The sequence below is a fragment of the Vipera ursinii genome, assembly GCF_947247035.1.
Source record: "Vipera ursinii genome assembly, chromosome: 13".
Taxonomy (NCBI): domain Eukaryota; kingdom Metazoa; phylum Chordata; class Lepidosauria; order Squamata; family Viperidae; genus Vipera; species Vipera ursinii.
Genome location: NC_139526.1, coordinates 9,376,385 through 9,397,367, shown reverse-complemented (window position 1 = coordinate 9,397,367; position 20,983 = coordinate 9,376,385). Strand labels below are relative to the sequence as shown.

Below are 20,983 nucleotides of genomic sequence, written 5' to 3'. Positions count from 1 at the left end.
AAAAACACATCAAAACAGATGTAACCTCATGTTTATTATACAAAAATAACAGCTTCTGAGTTCCATAGTTCATGTGAGTATATGAACAGGATAGATTGTAAGCATTCTCTGATCGCAAGCAGGAAACTTCAATTGTGTAAACAATACAATACACAAAAGTTTTCAGTAACGTATCCCGTAGATCGGTGTTTCTCAACGTTGGCAACTTTTAAGATGCGTGGACTTCAACTTCACAACGAATTCTGGGAGTTGATGACCACATATCTTCAAGTTGCTAAGATTGGGAAACTGAGGAATTCTGGGAATTGGTCTTAAAGTTGAGAAGATTGAAAGCAACTCCCTTGTAGACCCATTGGTGAATTGTTTTTAATGCAGCTATAAGAGACATTTTGATGCTTCCAGCAGCGGACACTTGGAGAGTGAAACCAGCTCATGATGGCCAGAGTTATTTCCAATCATACTTGGGAAAAGCTTTCCAACCAAGAGTTTGGGGGAAAACTTAAACATACAGCCTTAAAATTACTATAGTTGCATGCTGGTCATATGGAAAAAGATTCTTCCAAGAGGTAGGTACTATTTGCCATCCAATCTCCACTTTATCTGAAAAAAACAAAAAGGGGGGAAGAAACATGGTTAAATGTAGGGATATTTCCATGTTGCCTATTTTTTTTCTAATTCAAATGATTTGGTTTCATTTGCAAAATGGACCAGAATTGTTTATTGTTCTGAAAGCAACTTTGATAAATCAGCAGCAAAGAAAAAAACTTTTTTTTTAAATCTCCCAAACACGATACTTACTCAAGATGTACGTGGCTTTTCTGGAGCCTAGCCAAAAACACTACATGAATTAATTGCACAGATTTGAATACGCAAGCAAAATAAGAAAAAGTCCCATCAACTCTGGGCAACTTTCTCTGTGGCTGAATCTTGCATATGGGAAATGCAACCCCTCTGAAAGTTAATTGGTCCCTTGATACCAAGTTATGAAGTCCTAGCAATGCTTATCCCTGTCTCTGGTAAGACAAAAAAAAAAGCTGCTGTGTATGCAAACATTTTCATACCCAAAACGAATCTCAACAGTGGTTCAATTTTTAAATGTCCAGGTTTTGAAAAAAAAAAGTTCTTTGTAGCTGCAATATATTAAAGCCTCCCATGCATTTTATTTCCCTATCTATTTTCCTGCAGTGCGTTAAAAACAGACTGCAAAAAACAATTCAGACATTGATCTATCAAGGCCAATTTTATAAAAAGTGGACTTTCAAGGATGAAATTATTTTCGGGAATGTTGCATGAGACACTGAAGAGACTCTGGTGTCTTTACAAGCCGTAACAATTTTCAATGAAGTTTTGGAAAATATCAGCACCTAGGTATAGTCTAGTATTTATTTATTTATTTTATTTATTGATGGGATTTATATCCTGCCCTATCTCCCGAAGGACTCAGGGTGGCTAACAACAAAACATATAATAAGTACAGAAATTAAGATAAAAATAAAATTAAAAACATCTGTGCAATAAATTAAAATTAAAAACTAAAAAATAAATTAAAAATTCTAAATATAATTAATTAAAATGCCTGTCAGTCCAGGTCAGCCTGGTGGAAAAAGGAGTGTTTTGAGGCCGCGGCGAAAGGATTGGAGATTTTGGGCCATCCGAAGCTCAGGGGGGAGCTGATTCCATAGGGCTGGCGCTCCCACAGAGAAGGCTCTTCCCCTGGGGGTCGCCAGCCGACATTGCCTAGCTGACGGTACCCTGAGGAGGCCTTCTCTGTGTGAGCGCACTGGGCGCTGGGAATTCGTTCCCGGCAGCAGATGGTCCTGCAAGTATCCCGGGCCTAAGCCATGTAGGGCTTTAAAGGTAAGTACCAGCACCTTAAATCTCACCCGGAGGGCAACCGGTAGCCAATGCAGCTCACGCAGGAGGGGTGTAATATGGGAGTATCGGGGTGCTCCCATCACAACCCGTGCAGCTGCATTCTGCACCAGCTGAAGACTCCGGGTGGTCTTAAAGGGCAGCCCCATGTAGAGAGCATTACAGTAATCTATACGGGAGGTAACGAGTGCGTGCCTAGTAAATACTAGGCCAGAATTAGTAGAGAGGCAATACAAGTTTATCAAGTACAGATAGTCCCCCAAGGCTTTGAAAACGTCAATGGAGATTCTCATTCATGGTTGTCCCAAAAGTGCTTTTTCACGAGGCAACTGGACTTTCTTGTTTTTCTCTGAAGACGTTTCGCTTCTCACCCAAGAAGCTTCTTCAGCTCTGACTGGAGGGTGGGGAATGGAAGGATTTATATTCCTTGCAGACAGCTGGTCGTTTGCATTCAAAGAAAAACGAAGTCCAGTTGCCTCCTGGAAAAGCATCTTTGGGTCAAACATGACCTGGATGACTGAGAATCTCCATAGACGTTTAGCTATGTACTTTGGGATGAACACCCTTCGAATGAACGGTGTTTGTGTGAACGGATTTGCAGAAAATTTGCAGACTTACAGGAACCATTTGTGCTTCAGTTTGAGATTCAGACAGCACAGACTCATCCCTAACAGCCTGTGCCTGTCTTCAACAGCAGAGGGACCCAGGGCAGAAAATGTCATGCAGCCAAGGCTCCACAGCCATTTGCATGACTCAGGTGACCCTGAGGACACAATTTAAGTGGCCTCAACGACTCTCTAAAAGAAGACAAATGGCCAGCCGTCTGCAAGGAGTATAAATCCTTCCATTCCCCGCCATCCAGTCACAGCTGAAGAAGCTTCTTGGATGAGAAGCGAAACAAACACGAAAGTCCAGCTGCCTCCTGAAAAAGCATCTTTGGGATTTCCTTGAAGACATTTCATTTCTCTTCCAAGAAGCTTCTTCAGTTCTGGTGGAATTCTCCACCATTCAGTCAGAACAGAAGAAGCTTGCTGGATGAGAAGCGGCACGTCTTCAACGAAAAACAAAGTCTAGTTGCCTTTTGAAAGAGCACCTTTGGGACAACCCTGACCTGGATGGCTGAGAATCTTTCTAGACATTCAGTTCAGGTAGTCTTTGATTTGTGACTGTAACTGAAACCCAGAATTATACTCGTATTTCTGTCATAAATTGAGGCACCCACGTGACCGAAGTAATTTTCCAGATTTTTTTTCCCCATGGCAGTTATTAAGCGAATGCTGTGGTTTTTAAGCAAACCCATTTATCTCAATGGAAACAGGCAAATAAACCATTGCAAATCAGCTGTATGAGCACGGAACACCACAATGGGACCCTCCCAACATGCAATCGCATGACCTCAGGTGGGTGAGAGATGGTACAACAATTTGCAATGGCTGGAGGTGATTTATGGGCCATAAAACACCTGTTCCGCTTCCATCGTAATGAGTGTTTGTTAAGTGAGGGCTACCTGTATTATCTATTGCTGATTTGATGATTATTTTATTTTTATTTATTTATTTTAATTCCATTTATATCCCGCCCTTCTCCGAAGACTCAGGGCGGCTTACAAGCTTAGCAGTAGCCTTCATTCTATGTATATGCCTGCTTATTAGGGCTTTCACACACACACCAAGCGGCATTATTACAAAGTCAGCTTAATTGCCCCCAACAATCTGGGTCCTAATATATGGGAATATTTCATTGCACTGAACATGAAAGAAACGATGTGGCGTTTTTTTGCAGAGATCAGCTTCAGTTCCAACCTGAAGACGTTAGCAACTTCTTCATGTTGGAACTGATACGCTGTGATACTGTCTTGTGGACAATCCCTTTAAAGAGAGAGAGAAAAAAAATATTTTCCCCTCTGCTCCTTTTCCATTGTTCCTTAGAATGAAGAAAAAAATCTGCTAAGGAAATAAAGTTAGAGCAGTTGCCGTATCTTTGATTGGTACAAGCCGTTAACTAGTTAATTACCTATAATTAATTAGCAGAGGAATTCTTCAGCGACGTCGCATGGAAGACAAAAGCAATGCACACCAGCTGTGCCTATTAAAACAGGTTTTGTTCCTGATAGTCACGCTTTGATTAGAGCTTTCATAGCGCTTTCCAGTCTTCTAAAGCGATGTATTTATTCACCATTAATTAATGATACACTGCAGATGATAAACTCCCAGTGGTTTTTTTCCCCTCTGGGAAATGGGTCCAAGTGGCTCTTTTGAGTATTTAAGGTTGCCGACCCCTGTTCTAGGCTTATTTCTCTTACGTTAAACTTTGGTTCCGAGCCAGGAAGATGTTCTGTTCCAGCCTACGACCGGCCCTGTTGGAATGTCAGGGACAACCCCTTTTTATAAACAATAGGCTGGAACTAATCCAACCAAATTTATTTGCAAAAGCTAAACGAAACAGTTCAAACAAAAGTTAAACAAATACAGACCAAGACTTTATCAGAAGCTCTTCAAACGGATTCCTTCAGCAACCAGCACCTCCCACACATTCCCCTTTTAAACAGCCGTCTCAAGGCATGGCTTCTCATTGCCTTCTCCTGAGTTGCCTCATTGCTTTCCTCTGCTTAGTTCTGCTAGATTGCCTCCTGCTCCTAGCGTCCCTGAACAGAGCCAGCTGTGGATCGTCTTCTTCCAATCTTTCAGGCTCACACAGCTGGGTCTGAGGAGGAACAAGACGGGAGGGGCCTGGCTGAGAGCTCTGCGGTGCATCACAACCCTCCTCTGACACCAAAGGCTCTCCAAACCCCTCCTCTTCCTCCTCTTCAGAATCATCAGACTCAGCTGCCGAGTCCACAGGCTGACGCTGAATCACAACAGGAGAAGCAAGCCCACTTCTGAAGTGCCAGTGATGCTTACCAAGTTGCATTTGGAAGTCGTGATACGTATCTGGGTTTCGGATATTGAAGGCAATGTAAACTTCAGGTGTCTCTCTGTTCCTGTGGTCCCGGGGAAATTTTTGAAGGACTCCAATCAAGTGCTGGCTTACCTCCGGATCGTATACCACATCTGATAGGAATTTAAAGGGGGGGGGGGAAATAGAACAAATGAGGTAGTGATTTTTTTTTAAAAAAAATGCAAATTACAAGGTAGTATCGATTGGAGAGAGTGGATCACTGGATAGGATAAGGATTTAAAATAGATCCAGACTGGGGTTGTTTGCAGGGTGCGGTCAAGATGGCGGCCACAACGTGGCAATGAAAGGACCACCAATTTGTTTTTTTAGAGTTTTCATCGGAACCCCCTGCCCAAATCCTCGCCTCTTCCTGGCGATTGGAAAGAAAACCATTTTGCAAGAGTCAAGATATATGGCGAAGACATAAATAACATTATTTCTGAACAGTGCAGAGAATGGGGGTAACTATTTATTTTTCAAATTTATAAGGTCTCCCGTCTCTCAAAAATAAGTGACTGCGGGCGATGTGCAACAAAGCTAAAAAGACAATGAGTAAATACCAACAATTATTTCAAACAGTTTTTGATAAGGGTTTTTTTGGGGGTACATTTTTGATTTGGTTTTCAAAAACTGACTGGACAGCCATTTGATTGGGACAGCATAAGGTCTCTTGCCTTGGGTTGGACTAGAAGACCTCAAGATACCTTCCAGCCCGAGAATTCTATGTTCTATGTACTAAAAAAGTGTTAAAACTATAAAAAACAGTTTGAAGGCCAGTTTGGTATAGTGGTGAAAGTGCTGACTAGAAACCAGGAGACAGTGAGTTCTAGTCCCTCCTTAAACATGAAAGCCAATTGGGTGCCTGTGAACCAGAGGAAAAAATGTTAGGTATCTTTACCACCTTGAGTTACTTATAAAGTAATAAAGGTGGGATTAAAAAAAAAGCTAAAAAAGAAATAATGAGCAAATGAATGTTAATAATAACAGGGATAGCTCATTCTCAGCAGTTCCTGAAGTCACAAACCTTGATGTAACAGAACAAGAGAGTTGGAAGGGACCTTGGAGGTCTTCTAGTCCAGCCCCTGCTCAAGCAGGAAACCCTACACCATTTCAGAGAAATGGTCTTCCAATCTCTTCTTGAAAACATCCAGTGATGGAGCACCAGCAACGTCTGGAGGCAGGTTGTTCCACTGGTTAATTGTTCTAATTGTCAGGAAGTTTCTCCTTAGTTCCAGGTTGCTTCTCTCCTTGATGAGTTTCCATCTGTTGCTTCTTGTCCTGCTTTCAGGCGCTTTGGAGAATAGCTTGGCTCCCTCTTCTTTGTGGCAACCCCCGAGATATTGGAATGCTGCTATCATGTCACCCCTCGTCCTACTTTTCACTAGATTAGACATACCCAATTTCTGCAACTGTTCTTCATATGTTTTAGTCTCCAGCTCATCTTTGTTGCTCCTCACTGTACTCTTTCCAGAGTCTTGATAGGAATACCCACAAACCAAAACTTCCATGCGTAGAACATGTTTGCATTTGCTCCTAACTCGGCGAGCTAAATTTGATCTGAGGACATCCATTACCTGCAGCAAGAATGACGTCAGCTTGCAATCTCGCGAGCTCGTCTTTGGAAACGAGATTCCAGTCTAGTTCTTTTATTGATATTCGGACCTGGTCATCGTCAAGATGGTCCTGATGATTGGGGCTTGCTTTTATACGGTGGCTGCTAGAATCGGGCTCCAAAGTCAAACCGTTCAGCTGGATATTCTCAGACAGCTGTTGAAGGACACCCTCGTGGTGATCGCTGAAGATGTAGTCTCTCGGACGGCACGCCTTGCAAATGGCAATTCCCGTCAATCCAATCCCACTTCCCAATTCCAGAATTCTTCTAAACGAGGAGAAAGAGGAGGAACATGGAACAAAACAGAGGAAGGGATAGTTTTGGGTCCATCATTCATTTCACAGTTCTTCTCAGTGTTATGGAGCTAAGAAGATGGACTTGGTCCAAATGAATGAATGAACCTTTATTGTCAAAGTACAACCATGTATACATTGAGATTGGCTGAGCCATCCTTAGGCAATTGACTAGGCATCTTTGGCCCAGTCAGTATTGCTCAGCCTACCCTATCGAATAAATAAATACGTAAAATAAGGAGAGTTCTCCATGGAAACTGCTTCACCTTTCAGGGAAAGCAGGGATAAAATTACTCCTTGACTTAAAACAACCATTTGTGTAAGAACCCTTCAACGTTATAAGGGCACTGGGGAAAAATGAGTTATGATCGGTCCTCACCTTAGAGGAGTATTGCAGCTCTCCTGTGGTCTGGTGATCAAAAGTCAGCTGCTTGGCAACTGCTACGTATTTATGACAGTTGCACTGTCCCAGGACCACCCTATGGAACGTTCTCAAGGTGCTTCTGACCAGCCAGGTCAATCAAAGAAGATGAATTAGAATCAGAATAGAGCTGGAAGGGACCTTAGGGGTCTTCTAGTCCACCCCCCTGCTCAAGCGAGAAAACCTATACCATCTCAGACAAGTGACTGTCTAGTCTCTTCTTAAAAACCTCCAGTGATGGAGCGCCCACAGTTTCTGGTGGCAAGCTGTTCCACTGTTAGGAATGTTCTCCTTAATTCCAGGTTGCTTCTCTCTTTGGTCAGTTTCCAACCACGGTTTCTTGTCCTGCCCCCTGGTACTTTGGAAAATAAACTCCTCTTTGTGGCAGTCCCTCAGATTTTATTTTATTTATTTTATTTAATTTCTATGCCACCCTTCTCCCGAAGGACTCAGGGCGGTGTACAGGGCAATACAATAAAAATACAATACACAAAAGTTAAAAAATTAAATACTGCAGCCCAAATACTGGAATACTGCTCTCAGGTCACTCTTTTCTCTAGCTGGCCAAGTGTAGATTTGCTTAACGATCACAATTTGCAACCATGACAAAAGGTTTGTAAAACAGGGTGCAACTCACTTATCAATTCCCAGTTCAACTGTGGTCGTAAACTGAGAATTATCTGTACAGGTGGTCCTCGACTTATGGCCACAATTGAGTCCAAAATTTCTGTTGTTAAGTGAGACGGTTGTTACGTGAGGTTTGCCCCCATTTCACAACTTTTCTTGCCACAGTTGTTAAGTGAATCACTGTGGTCATCAAGTTGCTAACACGGTTGTTAAGTGAATCTGGCTTCCCCATTGACTTGGCTTGTCAGAAGGTCGCAAAAGGGGAGTCGCGTGATCCCGGGACACTGTGACGGTCATAAATACGAACCAGTGGCCAGGTGTTTGAATTTGCATCACGTAAACACGGGGATGCTGCAACGGTCCTTGGGTGCAAAAAACAGTAAAAAAAAGTGACTTTTTTTCAGCGCCGTTGTAACTTTGAACAGCCACTAAGTAAATTGTTGTAAGCTAAGGACTACCTGTATAAGATTAACCAAAGCATATGTCATGGTGTGCAACGCAGGGGGCTTTATGCTTATTTTCTTTCCATTTTATCCCAAAAGTATCTCCTTTGCTAAGTTTTCCCAACAGGTCCCACTTTTTAGTGAGTCCAGGTCAGTCTTCCCAAAGGGCTCAAACTAAGCATTAACTGGTTCTGTTCACGCCTAAATGGAGAAACCATACCTGCTTCTAAAGACATCCGAATTCTCCAGAGCCCACTCGGCCAGGTACAGGCCAGCATCCCAGGTGACAAGACCGGTTGTTCCTTGTGAAACGATGGCAACGTTTTCACCAAGCGTAATGGCATCTCCTGAGGGCTGAGAGAAACATATTGGTAGGAAGGATCTGTCACATTTGGAGACAATAAAGGGAAAGACACCCTTGAGTTGAATTAGGATTCCTGGGGATATTGTACAAAACATCTACGCTGTTTTCTCCGCAACAGCACAACAGGGAATTGACACTGCCTTCTTTCGGGATAACGTTGGTTTGCCAGTCTGGCATTCCGCCCTGGTGTTCCCTGGTGGGTCCCATCTGTGTATTCAGGAGGCCTAACCCTGCTATTTCCCAAATTAGCTATAGGCGGCAAACTGCTATAGGGTTTTATGGCAGCAAATTTAGCGAGGCCTGTTAGGAAAGCGAGGAGAGATATAATTGCTTCCTTAGGAACAAGCGGGCACGGTTTTAGCATCGTCAGAACAATTCACGTCTTGGGTGTTAACAGAACATGAATCCAGTAAAGATTGGAATGGCTAAGCCGGCTGTGGAAATAAAAAACACAGAAAAATGTCAAGGCTTGGGTTTATTTGCAGATGGCACGGCTTTTCACGCAATTTTGGCTAAACATTCCTGGGTTGGCTTATCTGCAGATGGGCTTATCAAGACTTATACACACACACACACACATATATATATGGATCTTTGGTTATTCGGGTTTTTCCCACGTAGAACTAAAGGTGTAGGCGCAACGTTTCAACGGAATCCCATCCGTCATCATCAGGCTGGTGGCTTTAGCTTCCTTCTTCTGGGAGAAGCATGTGGCTGTTTGTTCCTCTTTTTTAAACTGTCAGAGGGGGTGTGTTCTGTGGGTGGAGGTGTGCTCTGATTGGGTGGGGGACCAAGTGTGTTCTGATTGGGTGGGAGTGTGTTTTGAATGGTGGGTGTGTTCTGATTGGGTGGGGGTGTGTTTTGAGTGGATGGGCTGGTCTCAGCTGCCAGCCCCAGACCTGAGCTGGTGAGTTGTGCTGCTTTTGTTCGGCTTCGTGTTTGTGGTGGTGCCATGTTTTTATAGTGGGTGTCAGTTTGCTTATTGTGTGGTTTGGAGGGGTTTAAAGTGGCTGATGTTGCAGCTGTAGTTAGGTTTCTGTTTTGTGGTTGTGCCTCGTTATCATTGTGGGTTCGGATTTGCTTTTTGAATGGTTGTGTGGTGGTGATGTCATGTGATGTTATCATGAGTTTGGGTCTGGTATCATTCTTGGTGGTTGGGACCCGTCTGTCAATCAAGGCGGGTTTCCAAATGGCTGGTAGGCGAGATGTATCATCTCGTTTGTTCATGCTGTGGGGGCGTTTTTCTATCTCAATGGCTTCTCTGATTATTCTGTTGTTAAAATGTTCAATTTTGGCGATAGTTTTGGTTTTTTTAAAATCAATTTCATGTCCCGTGGCTTCAAAGTGTTGGACCAGGGATGAAGTTTGTTCTCCCTTTCTGAGTGAGTTTTTGAGCTCTTCAATGCGTGCACTTATTCTTCTGTTGGTCTGTCCGATGTATGTGGTGGGGCAGGTGGTGCATGGGATTTCGTATACTCCTTGGTTTTCTAACCCAATTATGTCCTTGGGGTTTCTTAGGATGGTGGATATTTTTCTGTCTGTGTAGAATGCTGTTTTGATGTTGTGTTTTTGGAGGACCTTGCTGATTCTGTCTGTGGTCCCTTTTAAGTATGCCATTTTCTTGTTCTCTGTCTTGGGTTTTTGTGGGTGTCTCTCTTCGGATTAAGTTGGTAATCGTGTTTCTTTGGAATCCATTGGCTGTTAGTACATTAGTGAGAGTGTGTAGTTCGGTTTTTAGGTGTTGTTCGTCAGCCCCCCCACCCAATCAGAACACACCCACCATTCAAAACACACGCCCACCCAATCAGAACACACTTGGTCCCCCACCCAATCAGAGCACACCTCCACCCACAGAACACACCCCCTCTGACAGTTTAAAAAAGAGGAACAAACAGCCACATGCTTCTCCCAGAAGAAGGAAGCAGAAGCCACCAGCCTGATGATGACGGATGGGATTCCGTCGAAACGTTGCGCTTACACCTTTAGTTCTACGCGGGAAAAACCCCGAATAATCAAAGATCCACATACAAACACCTGCGAAAACCTCAGAAAACAAATATATATATATATATATATATATATATGTGTGTGTGTGTGTGTGTGTGTGTGTGTGTAAACAAACATACATATATACATACACACACACATATACATACACACACACATATATATACATATATATATATATATATATATATATATATATATATATATATATATATATATATATATATACACACATTAGGTTCGAATCTCAGATAAAGGGTATGACTGACTGATGAGAACATAAAGAGTTCGAAATGATCATCTCAGCCTCCCAAAATTCTTTATTAGCAATTTGAATAATTTGCATATATATACATATATATATACATACATACACACACACACACACACACACATATATGTGTGTGTGTGTGTGTGTGTGTATTTTCTGCCAACCTAGCAGTTCGAAAGCACGTAAAAATGCAAGTAGAAAAATAGGGACCACTACGGTGGGAAGGTAACAGCATTCCGTGCGCCTTTGGCGTCTAGTCATGCCGGCCACATGACCACGGAGACGTCTTCGGACAAGCGCTGGCTCTTCGGCTTTGAAACAGAGATGAGCACTGGCCCCTAGAGTCGGAAACGACTAGCACGCATGTGCGGGGGAACCTTTACCTTATATATATATATATATATATATATGTGTGTGTGTGTGTGTGTGTGTGTGTGTGTGTGTGTGTGTAGATCTTTGGTCATTCGGGTTTTTCCCCACCTAGAATTGGAGGTATCAGGGCAACGTTTCGACGAAATCTCATCCGTCATCCTCAGGCTGGTGGCTGAGATTTCGTCGAAACGTTGCCCTGATACCTCCAATTCTATGTGGGAAAAAACCCAAATGACCAAAGATCTACATACAAACACCCGCGAAAACCTCAGAAAACATATACCAGAACAAGTATATATGGTAATTTGGGTGGGCTTAGCAAGGCTTCTATATACCGTATCAAGTATATACAGTAATTTGGATGGGCTTATGGGATGGTCTTATCAGCCATAAGTCAAACACACGTTCTCTCTCTCTCTCTCTCTCCTTATATACAGGTAGTCCTTGATTTATAATCATTCGTTGGTAACCGTTTGAAGTTACACAACACTGAAAAAAGTGAATTGTGACCATTTTCACACTTATGAGCATCTCCGGGATCAAAATTCAGATGCTTGGCAACTGCATGTATTCATGACAGTACAAGTGTCCCACCCTGAATCCTGTGATCACTTTTGCGACCTTCCGACAAGCAAATTCAGTGGGGAAGCCAGATTTACTTAACAGCCGTGTTACTAACTTAACAACATTACTATGAAAGTCAAACATTACAGGATAGATTAGTAAGTCAAACAAACTTTGATGTGACGGCAACGGTAAACCACTTCTATGTGGCTGCCAAGAAAACTACATGAACGCATCCATAAATTCTTCCAAAGTTTAGCTTGACTCACGTGTGAGTCTTCTGAGGTAGATCAGAGCTGGAAACAGCCCTATTAGAACTTAACTTTATTGTATACCAACAAAATCTTCAAAACTTGGAAGAGATTCTCTTTCCCCCGCCCCTCTTCTTGCACCCAAAAAAGAGGTTCAAGATAGGTCGACCTTGACTTTCTTTCTCAACCGTTCCTGTTTTCCTGAACTAAACTCACGTTTTCCTAACAACAGCTGAACATATTCTTTAAGGCTATGGCCATAATCCTCTACAGAGACAATTTTAACAAAACCATTATAAGTTTAGTGTGTGCCGTGACTTCTAGCTTAGGCTCCAGATTCTAATAGAATCCATGTCAGGCGAACGTGAAGGCGGAACCTGAAGATTTAAAGATAACTGCACTGTTCACACTTGATTTTAAAAAAAACAAGAAATTTCCTGCTTACCAAGAAGTAGCTTTTGTAACATTGTGTGACTTCTTCAGTCTTTAGGACGTCCCCAAGGGCTTCGTAGAGCTGATCCAGAGGCTCAACGCTTGTCGATTCATGCTGCAATGAAGGAAAAGACAGCAGAAGATACTAATTTGGGAAGATGATCCAGACAGAAAACAAAGCGACCCATTGAGATTTTATTTTTATTTCTTTCCACAACACTTCCTGTAACCTGGCTGCAGAATAATTGACAGGATTGTCTGCTTTTTATAAATAGCAGGACAGGGTCGTGCAAGCAGACATCGATAGAAAAAAAAATAAACCTCTTCCAACTGAGAGGCGAGGCATTAATCTCAAGATACAATCCAACTTTCCTCAAAATTGGTATCAAAATCATTTGATATATTTGTATCAAAGTTTACAGTAGGGGGTCAAAATGTGTAGTTACCATCTTAAAAATAAACCATTCGATGTCATCTAAAAATAAATATATCAAAAATAGCAAGTTATTCCAAATATTACTGGAAATTGCTAAAAGGTCAAAAAAAATCCAGGTGGCAGCCACATTCTCGTTGTTACTAGAATAAAGGTCTAATTAAAAAAGATCAAGGAATGTGATAGTGGTTAAAAAAAAGTAATAAAACCACCACCACTGCCCTAAAAGTCATGTTGTCTAGTGTCTCCATGGCTTACCATGACCACGAGCTCCAACACTGTAGATGCTCCTCTAGTCACCAAATCATTGATTAGCCCACCAGCATTTCCTTGCAGACCACAAAGATTTTAAATTTATCAGTGTGGGCCTTTCCCTTCTACAAGTTGCACAGACCTCTTCTAGATTTTCCTCTTGCCTTTCCGAGTTAACTCCTTGATCTGTCATTGAGCAAGAATTGACTTTGTAGGGAAGCATATTATCATTTGATGTATATTTAACATATGTTCTACCTTTATTTACTGATTATATAATATTTGTATGCAATCCACATTGGCGAGGTTTGGGGCAACTTACAATAGAAAAAAAATATATATATTTAAAATCATAAGATTAAAACATAAAAGCAGGACTTTTTTTCTCATTGAACGCTCTGAATGGTGTTCTGGCACCTTTTTTTTGCACAAAAAAAAAAGCTTTTGCACAAGCTATCTACTCCCTCCCTCCCACAAGCTATGTTACTCGAAAGCCAATAGGAATTGCTGCTGAGCACGCCAAAAGACCCGGCCGGCAAACGTTGTACCAGCAAGTTGTCTGCAGCGAAGGTGAGTTGGCAGGAAGTTTGCATCCCTCCCTGCTGCCCAACTCCACCTCTCAACTAGGTAAGTAAGAGAGGACAAGGAGTGGGAGATGGGTTCTGCGGAGTCCATGTGCACTCCTTCCTTGTGCTCACCCGTGTCAGCCAGGCTGGTGGCCTAACCGGTGCAGGACCTGCGCCACCGTCGCCTCGCCCTGCGCGCCTAAGTGGCTGCCCTGCATCGCCTGCCCCGCGCAGCCTCGCCGTATAGAGTGGGCCCCGCTGCTCCCACTGCACCAGCTGTGCTGGCTCTGGCCCCGGGGGGCAGCCCGCCACCAACACCCCTCACGCCCGTGACTGCAGCAGCGCCGCCCCCCCGGCTCCTGCGCCCGCCAAGATGAGAGTTCCGGCACCTTTTTTTTTTTTAGAAAAAAAGCCGTTATTGTTGTTATTATTACTATTATTATTACTATTATGATGATGATCCCCACAAACCCAACCGTACCTTTTTGATCAGCTCTGATAAGAACCGTCTTCTGTATTGAACAGATGGAGGATACTTCAAGCAGAGTGGATGAAACACCGTCTGAAACAAGGAAAACAAGGGCCAGATGCCCACGTGACAAAACGACCTCTCATCTTAGGGTCCCTGGTGCTCTCTGAGCTTGGCTGTTTCCTTGCAGATGTTTCACTGCCCAAACTAGTTTTGGGCAGTGAACGTTACCTAGTTTGGGTAATGAAACATCTGCAAGGAAACAACCAATATGTTGACATAGTAAGCTGCTCAGAGAAGGCTATAAAGCACTGTGAAGCGGTGTACAAGTCAAAGTGTTATTGCTATAACTCATGATTTGCAAAACTACAAGGGCCATGTCCACAAAACACATAAAAATAAAACTAAAAAGCTTCACATCTTAGCTTTGAGGGAGGCGTGAACTCAGCCAAGAGATACTGTTAGTGCCTAATCGGTGCAAAACAAAGATGTAAGAATGTCTTGCACCCCCCTTCCTTACTAGGGGTTACCCCTTAAAGCCCCACTGTCTCAGTTTCTCCATCAATTTGCCTGGGAAAATTGTGGAAAAATAAATAAATAAGATCCATTTCCAAAGAAATCTTTACCTTCTGTAGAATAGCCAAAAATGGAGAGGAATCCTTTGAATATTTTAGGATCTCTTCAAGGCTCTAGAATAACAAAACACGTACGATTGAAAGGAAAGGAAAGGCGGTTAAATGAATTATAGCTTGTGGAAGCATCATTTTATTTTTTATATGCAGCAATCAGCAATTTCTGTGTTCTTCTATGAAATCCAAGGTTTTTTAAAAGTGATTTTTTTCGTTGTTTTTTTATTAAAAAAATCACATTTGTTCTGTGCGTGGCAGAAAAAAATTGGAAATCTGGAGTTAGGGTCTGAAAAAAAAAAGAGGCAGGGGGATTCTCTCTCAGTTCAGCTCAGGGAAGAGCTGTAATAGGGAAAAGGGGGAAGCAGAGGAATACAGTAGCTGCGAGCATGTGCAGAGAGCCTTTTCTTTCGCAGAAGAAAGAAGCCGCCCTAAGTCCTTAGGGAGAAGGGCGGCATATAAATTTAACAAAAAATAATAATAATAAAGGTAAAGGTAAAGGTTCCCCGGCACATGCGTGCTAGTCGTTTCCGACTCTAGGGGCCGGTGCTCATCTCCGTTTCAAAGCCAAAGAGCCAGCGCTTGTCCGAGGACGTCTCTGTGGTCATGTGGCCGGCATGACTAGATGCCAAAGGCACACGGAACGCTGTTACCTTCCCACCATAGTGGTCCCTATTTTTCTACTTGCATTTTTACATGCTTTCGAACTGTTAGGTTGGCAATAATAACAATAATAAATAAAAATAATAACAATAAGAGAGGGGGAAGAGAGCTGTGAGGCCACATGATTTTCAGCCACAGCACCCCACAAGTTAGCACTAACTGGGGGGGGGGGTGCAAGGCGGTTTGTGGGAAAGGCAAGGAGAAAAAGCGAAAGCCGGAGGCAGGATGGGAGGGACTAGCTGCCTAAGTTTCATTTTCAGGGAAGGTATTCCTCGACTTACGACCACAACGGAGCCCAAAGTTTTTGCCCTTAAGTGAGCCTTGAAGTCAAGCCCAAAGCAGGAGCAAAAGCCGCCGCGTTCTAATCCAGATGTTCAGGGATCGCAATTTCCAGCAGTTCTGGCTACTGCAGCATGAGCGTCGTATCTGGCAGGCTAATCAAAAGGGGGTGGGGGCATCCAGAAGGGAAGATGCCAGCCCCCCTCCTCGCCTTCCTAACCTGCAATCTCTTCTCCACCCCCAACCCCCCACCCCCAAAATAATAAAAATAAAAAATCTGGTAACATTTAAGTCCTTCCCGCCCCCACGCTCCGCCTCCGGCAGCGCTTCTCCCTCCCCCATTCCCCCCCCCACTCGCGCGTCTCTCAATAAGCGCTAAGGCGGGGCGCTGCTGGTGCAACCGAGCGCCCCCGGGCGCCGCTGTGCGCTCACCTCCCAGGGGAGCTGGGCCAGGCGCTTCCCGGCTAGGAAGCCCCTCTGGAAGCCGAGCGCTGCCTCCCCTTCCAGGGCCTGCCCTCCTTCCTCCATCGGCTCCTCCTCCTCGGTGCCTTTGGCCTTCCGGAGGTGTGGTGGGGGAAGGTTCCGCGGCGGGGGCGCGCCCACCCGCCCTCGAGGGTGCGTCTGTGGGAACGCGTGTGCGCGCGTTGGCGACGGTGCCAGCCTGTGTTCATTCCCAGTGCAGCACTGAGCTGGAGATGTTTTTGGGGTAGTAGGTAACAGAATAACAGAGTCAGAAGGGGCCTTGGAGGTCTTCTAGTCTAACCCCCTGCTCAAGCCAGAGATCCAGTACCAATATCAGAGGAATGGCTGTCCGGTCTCTTCTGAAAGATCTCCAGTGATAGAACACCCACAACCTCTGGAGGCAAGCCGTTCCACTGGTTAATTGCTCTCACTGTCAGGAAATTTCTCCTTAATTCCAGGTTGCTTCTCTCCTTGATGAGTTTCCATCCATGGTTTCTTGTCTTGCCTTCTGGTGCTTTGGAAAATAGGTTGAGTCCCTGTTCTCTGTGCCAGCCCCTCAACTTTTGGAAGACAGCTGTCATGTCCCCCTGGTCCAGATACTATTTTTGAGCCAAGTTTCACCTAATCTCTACCTGTATATTTGGTTTTTCCTGCCTAAGTGTAAAACCTTCCTTTTCTCTGTGTTGAATTTCATTTCAGTCAAAAGGGCTGAGTGATCCCAGCCTGCCTAGGAAATAGGTTGCCTGCCATTATCAAGGCAAGAAGCAGAGAAACATACTTATTAAACCCATATAAAGATACAGCTTTAGGATACAGTTTTGGTTGCCACTATACAAAAAAATAGATGTTGAGACTCTGGAAAGAGTTCAGTGAAGAGCAACAAAGATGATGATGATGATGATGATGATGATGATGATGATGATGATGATTATTATTATTATTATTATTATTATTATTATTATTATTATTATTATTATTATTATTATTATTATTATTATTATTTGATTTATATACCACCCTTCTCCCGAAGGACTCAGGGCAGTGTACAGGGCAATAAAAATAAGAATACAGGATACAAGATTTAAAGTTAAATGATTGTGCCCAATGTAGTAAGTTAGTTAAAATAATGTTAAAACCCTAAACCCATCAGGCCAGGCCGGCTTGTTCGAATAGATAAGTTTTTAGATCACGCCGGAAGGAGCGAAGATCGGGGGCCATCCGGAGTTCAGCCGGTAAGCGGTTCCAAAGGATTGGTGCACCCACCGAGAATGCTCTCCCCCTGGGGGTCACCAGGCAACATTCTCTGACCGGTGGTACCCTGAGGAGGCCCTCTCTGTGGGAGCGCACAGGACGGAGGGAAGTTGACGCCGGCAGTAGGTGCTCCCGTAGGTAATCCGGACCCATGCCATGTAGGGCTTTGTATGTCATCACCAGCACCTTGAATTTCACCCGGAAGGCAACTGGAAGCCAATGCAGCTCATGGAGCAGAGGTGTAACATGGGAGTATCGGGAGACCCCCAAAAGAACTCGTGCAGCTGCATTCTGTACCAGCTGAAGCTTCTGAGTGGTTCTCAAGGGCAGCCCCATGTAGAGAGCATTGCAGTAGTCTAGACGAGAGGTCACAAGTGCATGAGTGACTGTACGCAAGGCATCCAGGTCCAGATAGGGCCGCAACTGGCGCACCAGACGAACCTGGTCGAAGGCCCCTCTAGTCACAGCTCCTATATGATCTTCTAAGGAGAGCTGTGAATCTAAGAGGACACCCAAATTGTGAGCCTTATCTACGGTGGGCAATAACTCACCCCCAATAGTAAGAGATGGATTAGGGGGGCTGGAGTCTAAAGCATGAAGAACGGTTGCAGGAATTGGATATGTCCATTCTAGTGAAAAGAAGGATTAAGGGGTGATGTGATAGCAGTCGTCCAATATTTGAAGGGCTGCAACAAAGAGGGAGTCAACCTATTCTCCAAAACACCAGAGGGCAGGACAACAAGCAAAGGATGGAAACTTAACCAAGGAGAGAAGCAACCTAGAGCTAAGGAGAAATTTCCTGACAGTGAGGGCAATTAACCAGTGGAACAGAAGTTGTGGGTGTTCCATCACTGGAGGCTTAGAGACTGGACAGCCATTTGTCTGTAATGGTATAGGGCAGGGGTAGGCCACCTTGGCTCTTTTATGACTTGTGGACTTCAATTCCCAGAATTCCTGAGCCAGCCATGCTGAGGGGAAAGAGAGGTTTCCAATTTGAGCCATGCTGGCTGAGGAATTCTGGGAGTTGAAGTCCACGAGTCATGAGGGGGCCATAGTTCCCCCATGCTGGCTCAGGAATTCTGGGAGTTGAAGGCCACGAGTCATGAAGGGGCCATAGTTCCCCCATGCTGGCTCAGGAATTCTGGGAGTTGAAGTCCACCAGTCATGAAGGGGCCATAGTTCCTCCATGTTGGCTCAGGAATTCTGGGAGTTGAAGGCCACGAGTCATAAAAGAGCCAAGGTTGCCTATCCCTGGTATAGGGTCTCATGCTTGAGCAGGAGGATGGTCTAGATTAGAAGACCTCCATGGTCCCCTCCAACTTTGTTATTCAGTTATTTAAAAATGCTTCATCAAAAATGCTTCATCATTAACTGCTTGTGGTGGTCCTTAGCCCCTTCAGTCTGAATGGGGGAATTGCTTTCTTTCTTCTGTCCTGGATCTGCAGGCAAACCGTCCGCAGGAAGGCCCCGTGGATTACACGCTCTGCTGTTTCCTCCAGAGCTGTTGCTAAGTTGCTTTGAATCTTTAAGTCATTACTGAGTTTCATGCTGGAACCCACTTAGAGCAGGTGGCCGCTTTGTGGAGAAACACCGTGGAGTTGCTGATGCCACAGCCGCCCTTCAGCCCAGGTCTGGATAGCGATCCGTGGCCTGATAGGAAAGCCACAGGCTTGAGTTAGTGGGAGCTTAGCTACCATAATCCTCAACCAGCATGGTCACTAACTATTGGAGTCCAGTAGTTTTGGAAGGCAGCCAATTGGGGTATCGGCAAGCCTTGGGATGCAGAGTGGTTAGTCCCCATGTACCCTCCACTTAACAACCATCATTGAGCCGAAGACTTCCACTGTTAAACAAGACAGTCATTAAGTGAGTTTTGCCTCATTTGGTGACCTTTTGTTGTCACAGTTGTGAAGTGAATCTGGCTTCCCCATTGACTTTGCATGTCGGAAGGTCGCAAAAGGGGATCAGGTGACCCCGGGGACATTGCAACCGTCATAAATAGGTGTCAGTTGCCAAGCATCCAAATTTTGATCACGTGACCATGGGGATGCTGCAACGGTCATAAGTATGAAAAAGGACCATAAGTCACTTGATTTCAGTGTCGTCGTAACTCTGAATGTTCACTAAATTAATTGTTGGGAGTGCAGTTTTTGAAGTGTAACGGAGAAGAGTTGAAATGGTTATATTCCTGGCAAGCGGAGCTCCTGAAATGAAGTTAGATACAGGAAAGCACACACATTAATTCTGTTGTAGTTCGGTGTTCGATACACAATCTGTTGGGCGTGTGATTGAATTTTATTTTTTAAAAGGACATGAAGGGGGACAACTGCTGCTCCTTTCAATTTAGCATAAATCTGAACAAGCCTCCACTCTTCAGCCCCCACTCCAAGATTTGAAGTAGGCAGGATTTGGAAGAAAGAAATATTTTTATCAGCTACCTAGTCAACGCTATCCAGATGTTCTGGGTTACGTCTCTCACCAACTCCAGCCAATATGACCATTAAGCCTTATTTGTTTATGCATTTGCTAGATTTATATCACCGTTTTTGTGTCAGACTAGATTGAGGGATAGCTCATCATGGACAAAACGCTGAAAGCAACTCCTGATGAAAATAGGGATCTATATGAAAAAAAAAAAAATACAGGTAGTCCTTAACTTACAACCCCAATGAGCCCAAAATTTCTGTTGCAGAAGCGGGACAGTTGTTAAATGAGTTTTGCCCCCATTTTATGACCTTTCTTGCTACAGTTATTAAATTAATCATTTCAGTTTTTGGATTTGAATAGGATATTAGGACATAGCACATAAGCGTTGCTTGAGCAGGGTCTGCAAGATTGCCTGGGACGCTACACATCCTCTCCACGACCTGTTCTCCTTGTTCCCTTCTGGGAGGAGGGGGCTCCGTGGTATCCGAAGCAGAACATCCAGATTCAGCCACGGTTTCAATCCGTACAGCATTAACCTTGTGAACTCTCAAGCTTTCCTCCTTCCGTTATATATTCAAGATGGACAGTGATTAGTATTTATATGTTGCTTATATGTAAGGATGTAGGTCTATACATAAGATGTATTTAGTATGTTTAAATGTGTGTTATGTATGTGTACACTTTGAGACCAAGCAACTAAATTTCACTTTTAATGTGTGCCATTGTGCCCACAGTAAAAAATGATAATAAAAGTTATTTGTCTGTCTATCATCTCTCTCTCTCTCTCTCTCTCTCTCTCTCCCTATCTATCTATCTGTCTGTCTGTCTGTCTGTCTGTCTGTCTGTCTGTCTGTCTGTCTGTCTGTCTGTCTATCTATCTATCTATCTATCTATCTATCTATCTATCTATCTATCTATCTATCTATCTATCTATCTATCTATCTCTGTATCTCAATAGGGTTGGAGTTGAAGAAGGACCTCTTGGTCTTCCCAAATTCAGGTATAATCCTTCTCCTAAGCTGTGCCCCTTTGTTTGCAAAAGTTTTCCTTAGCAAACGGACAAATTTATCTGGTCTTAAGTTATCTCGA

The 20,983-nt window shown here is 43.8% G+C and overlaps 1 protein-coding gene across 1 annotated transcript; it reads right to left on the bottom strand.

Annotated features, from left to right (window-relative positions):
* Positions 1-14: 14 nt before the first annotated feature.
* Positions 15-19,014, bottom strand: EEF2KMT (eukaryotic elongation factor 2 lysine methyltransferase; the record flags this gene model as incomplete). Its single annotated transcript, XM_083372427.1, has 9 exons — positions 15-600; positions 4,773-4,922; positions 6,384-6,688; positions 8,426-8,559; positions 12,480-12,581; positions 14,199-14,279; positions 14,813-14,875; positions 16,187-16,375; positions 18,919-19,014. 9 exons carry the CDS (start codon positions 19,012-19,014, stop codon positions 500-502), a joined length of 1,221 nt encoding a protein of 406 aa, XP_083228553.1. The 3' UTR covers positions 15-499.
* Positions 19,015-20,983: the final 1,969 nt, after the last annotated feature.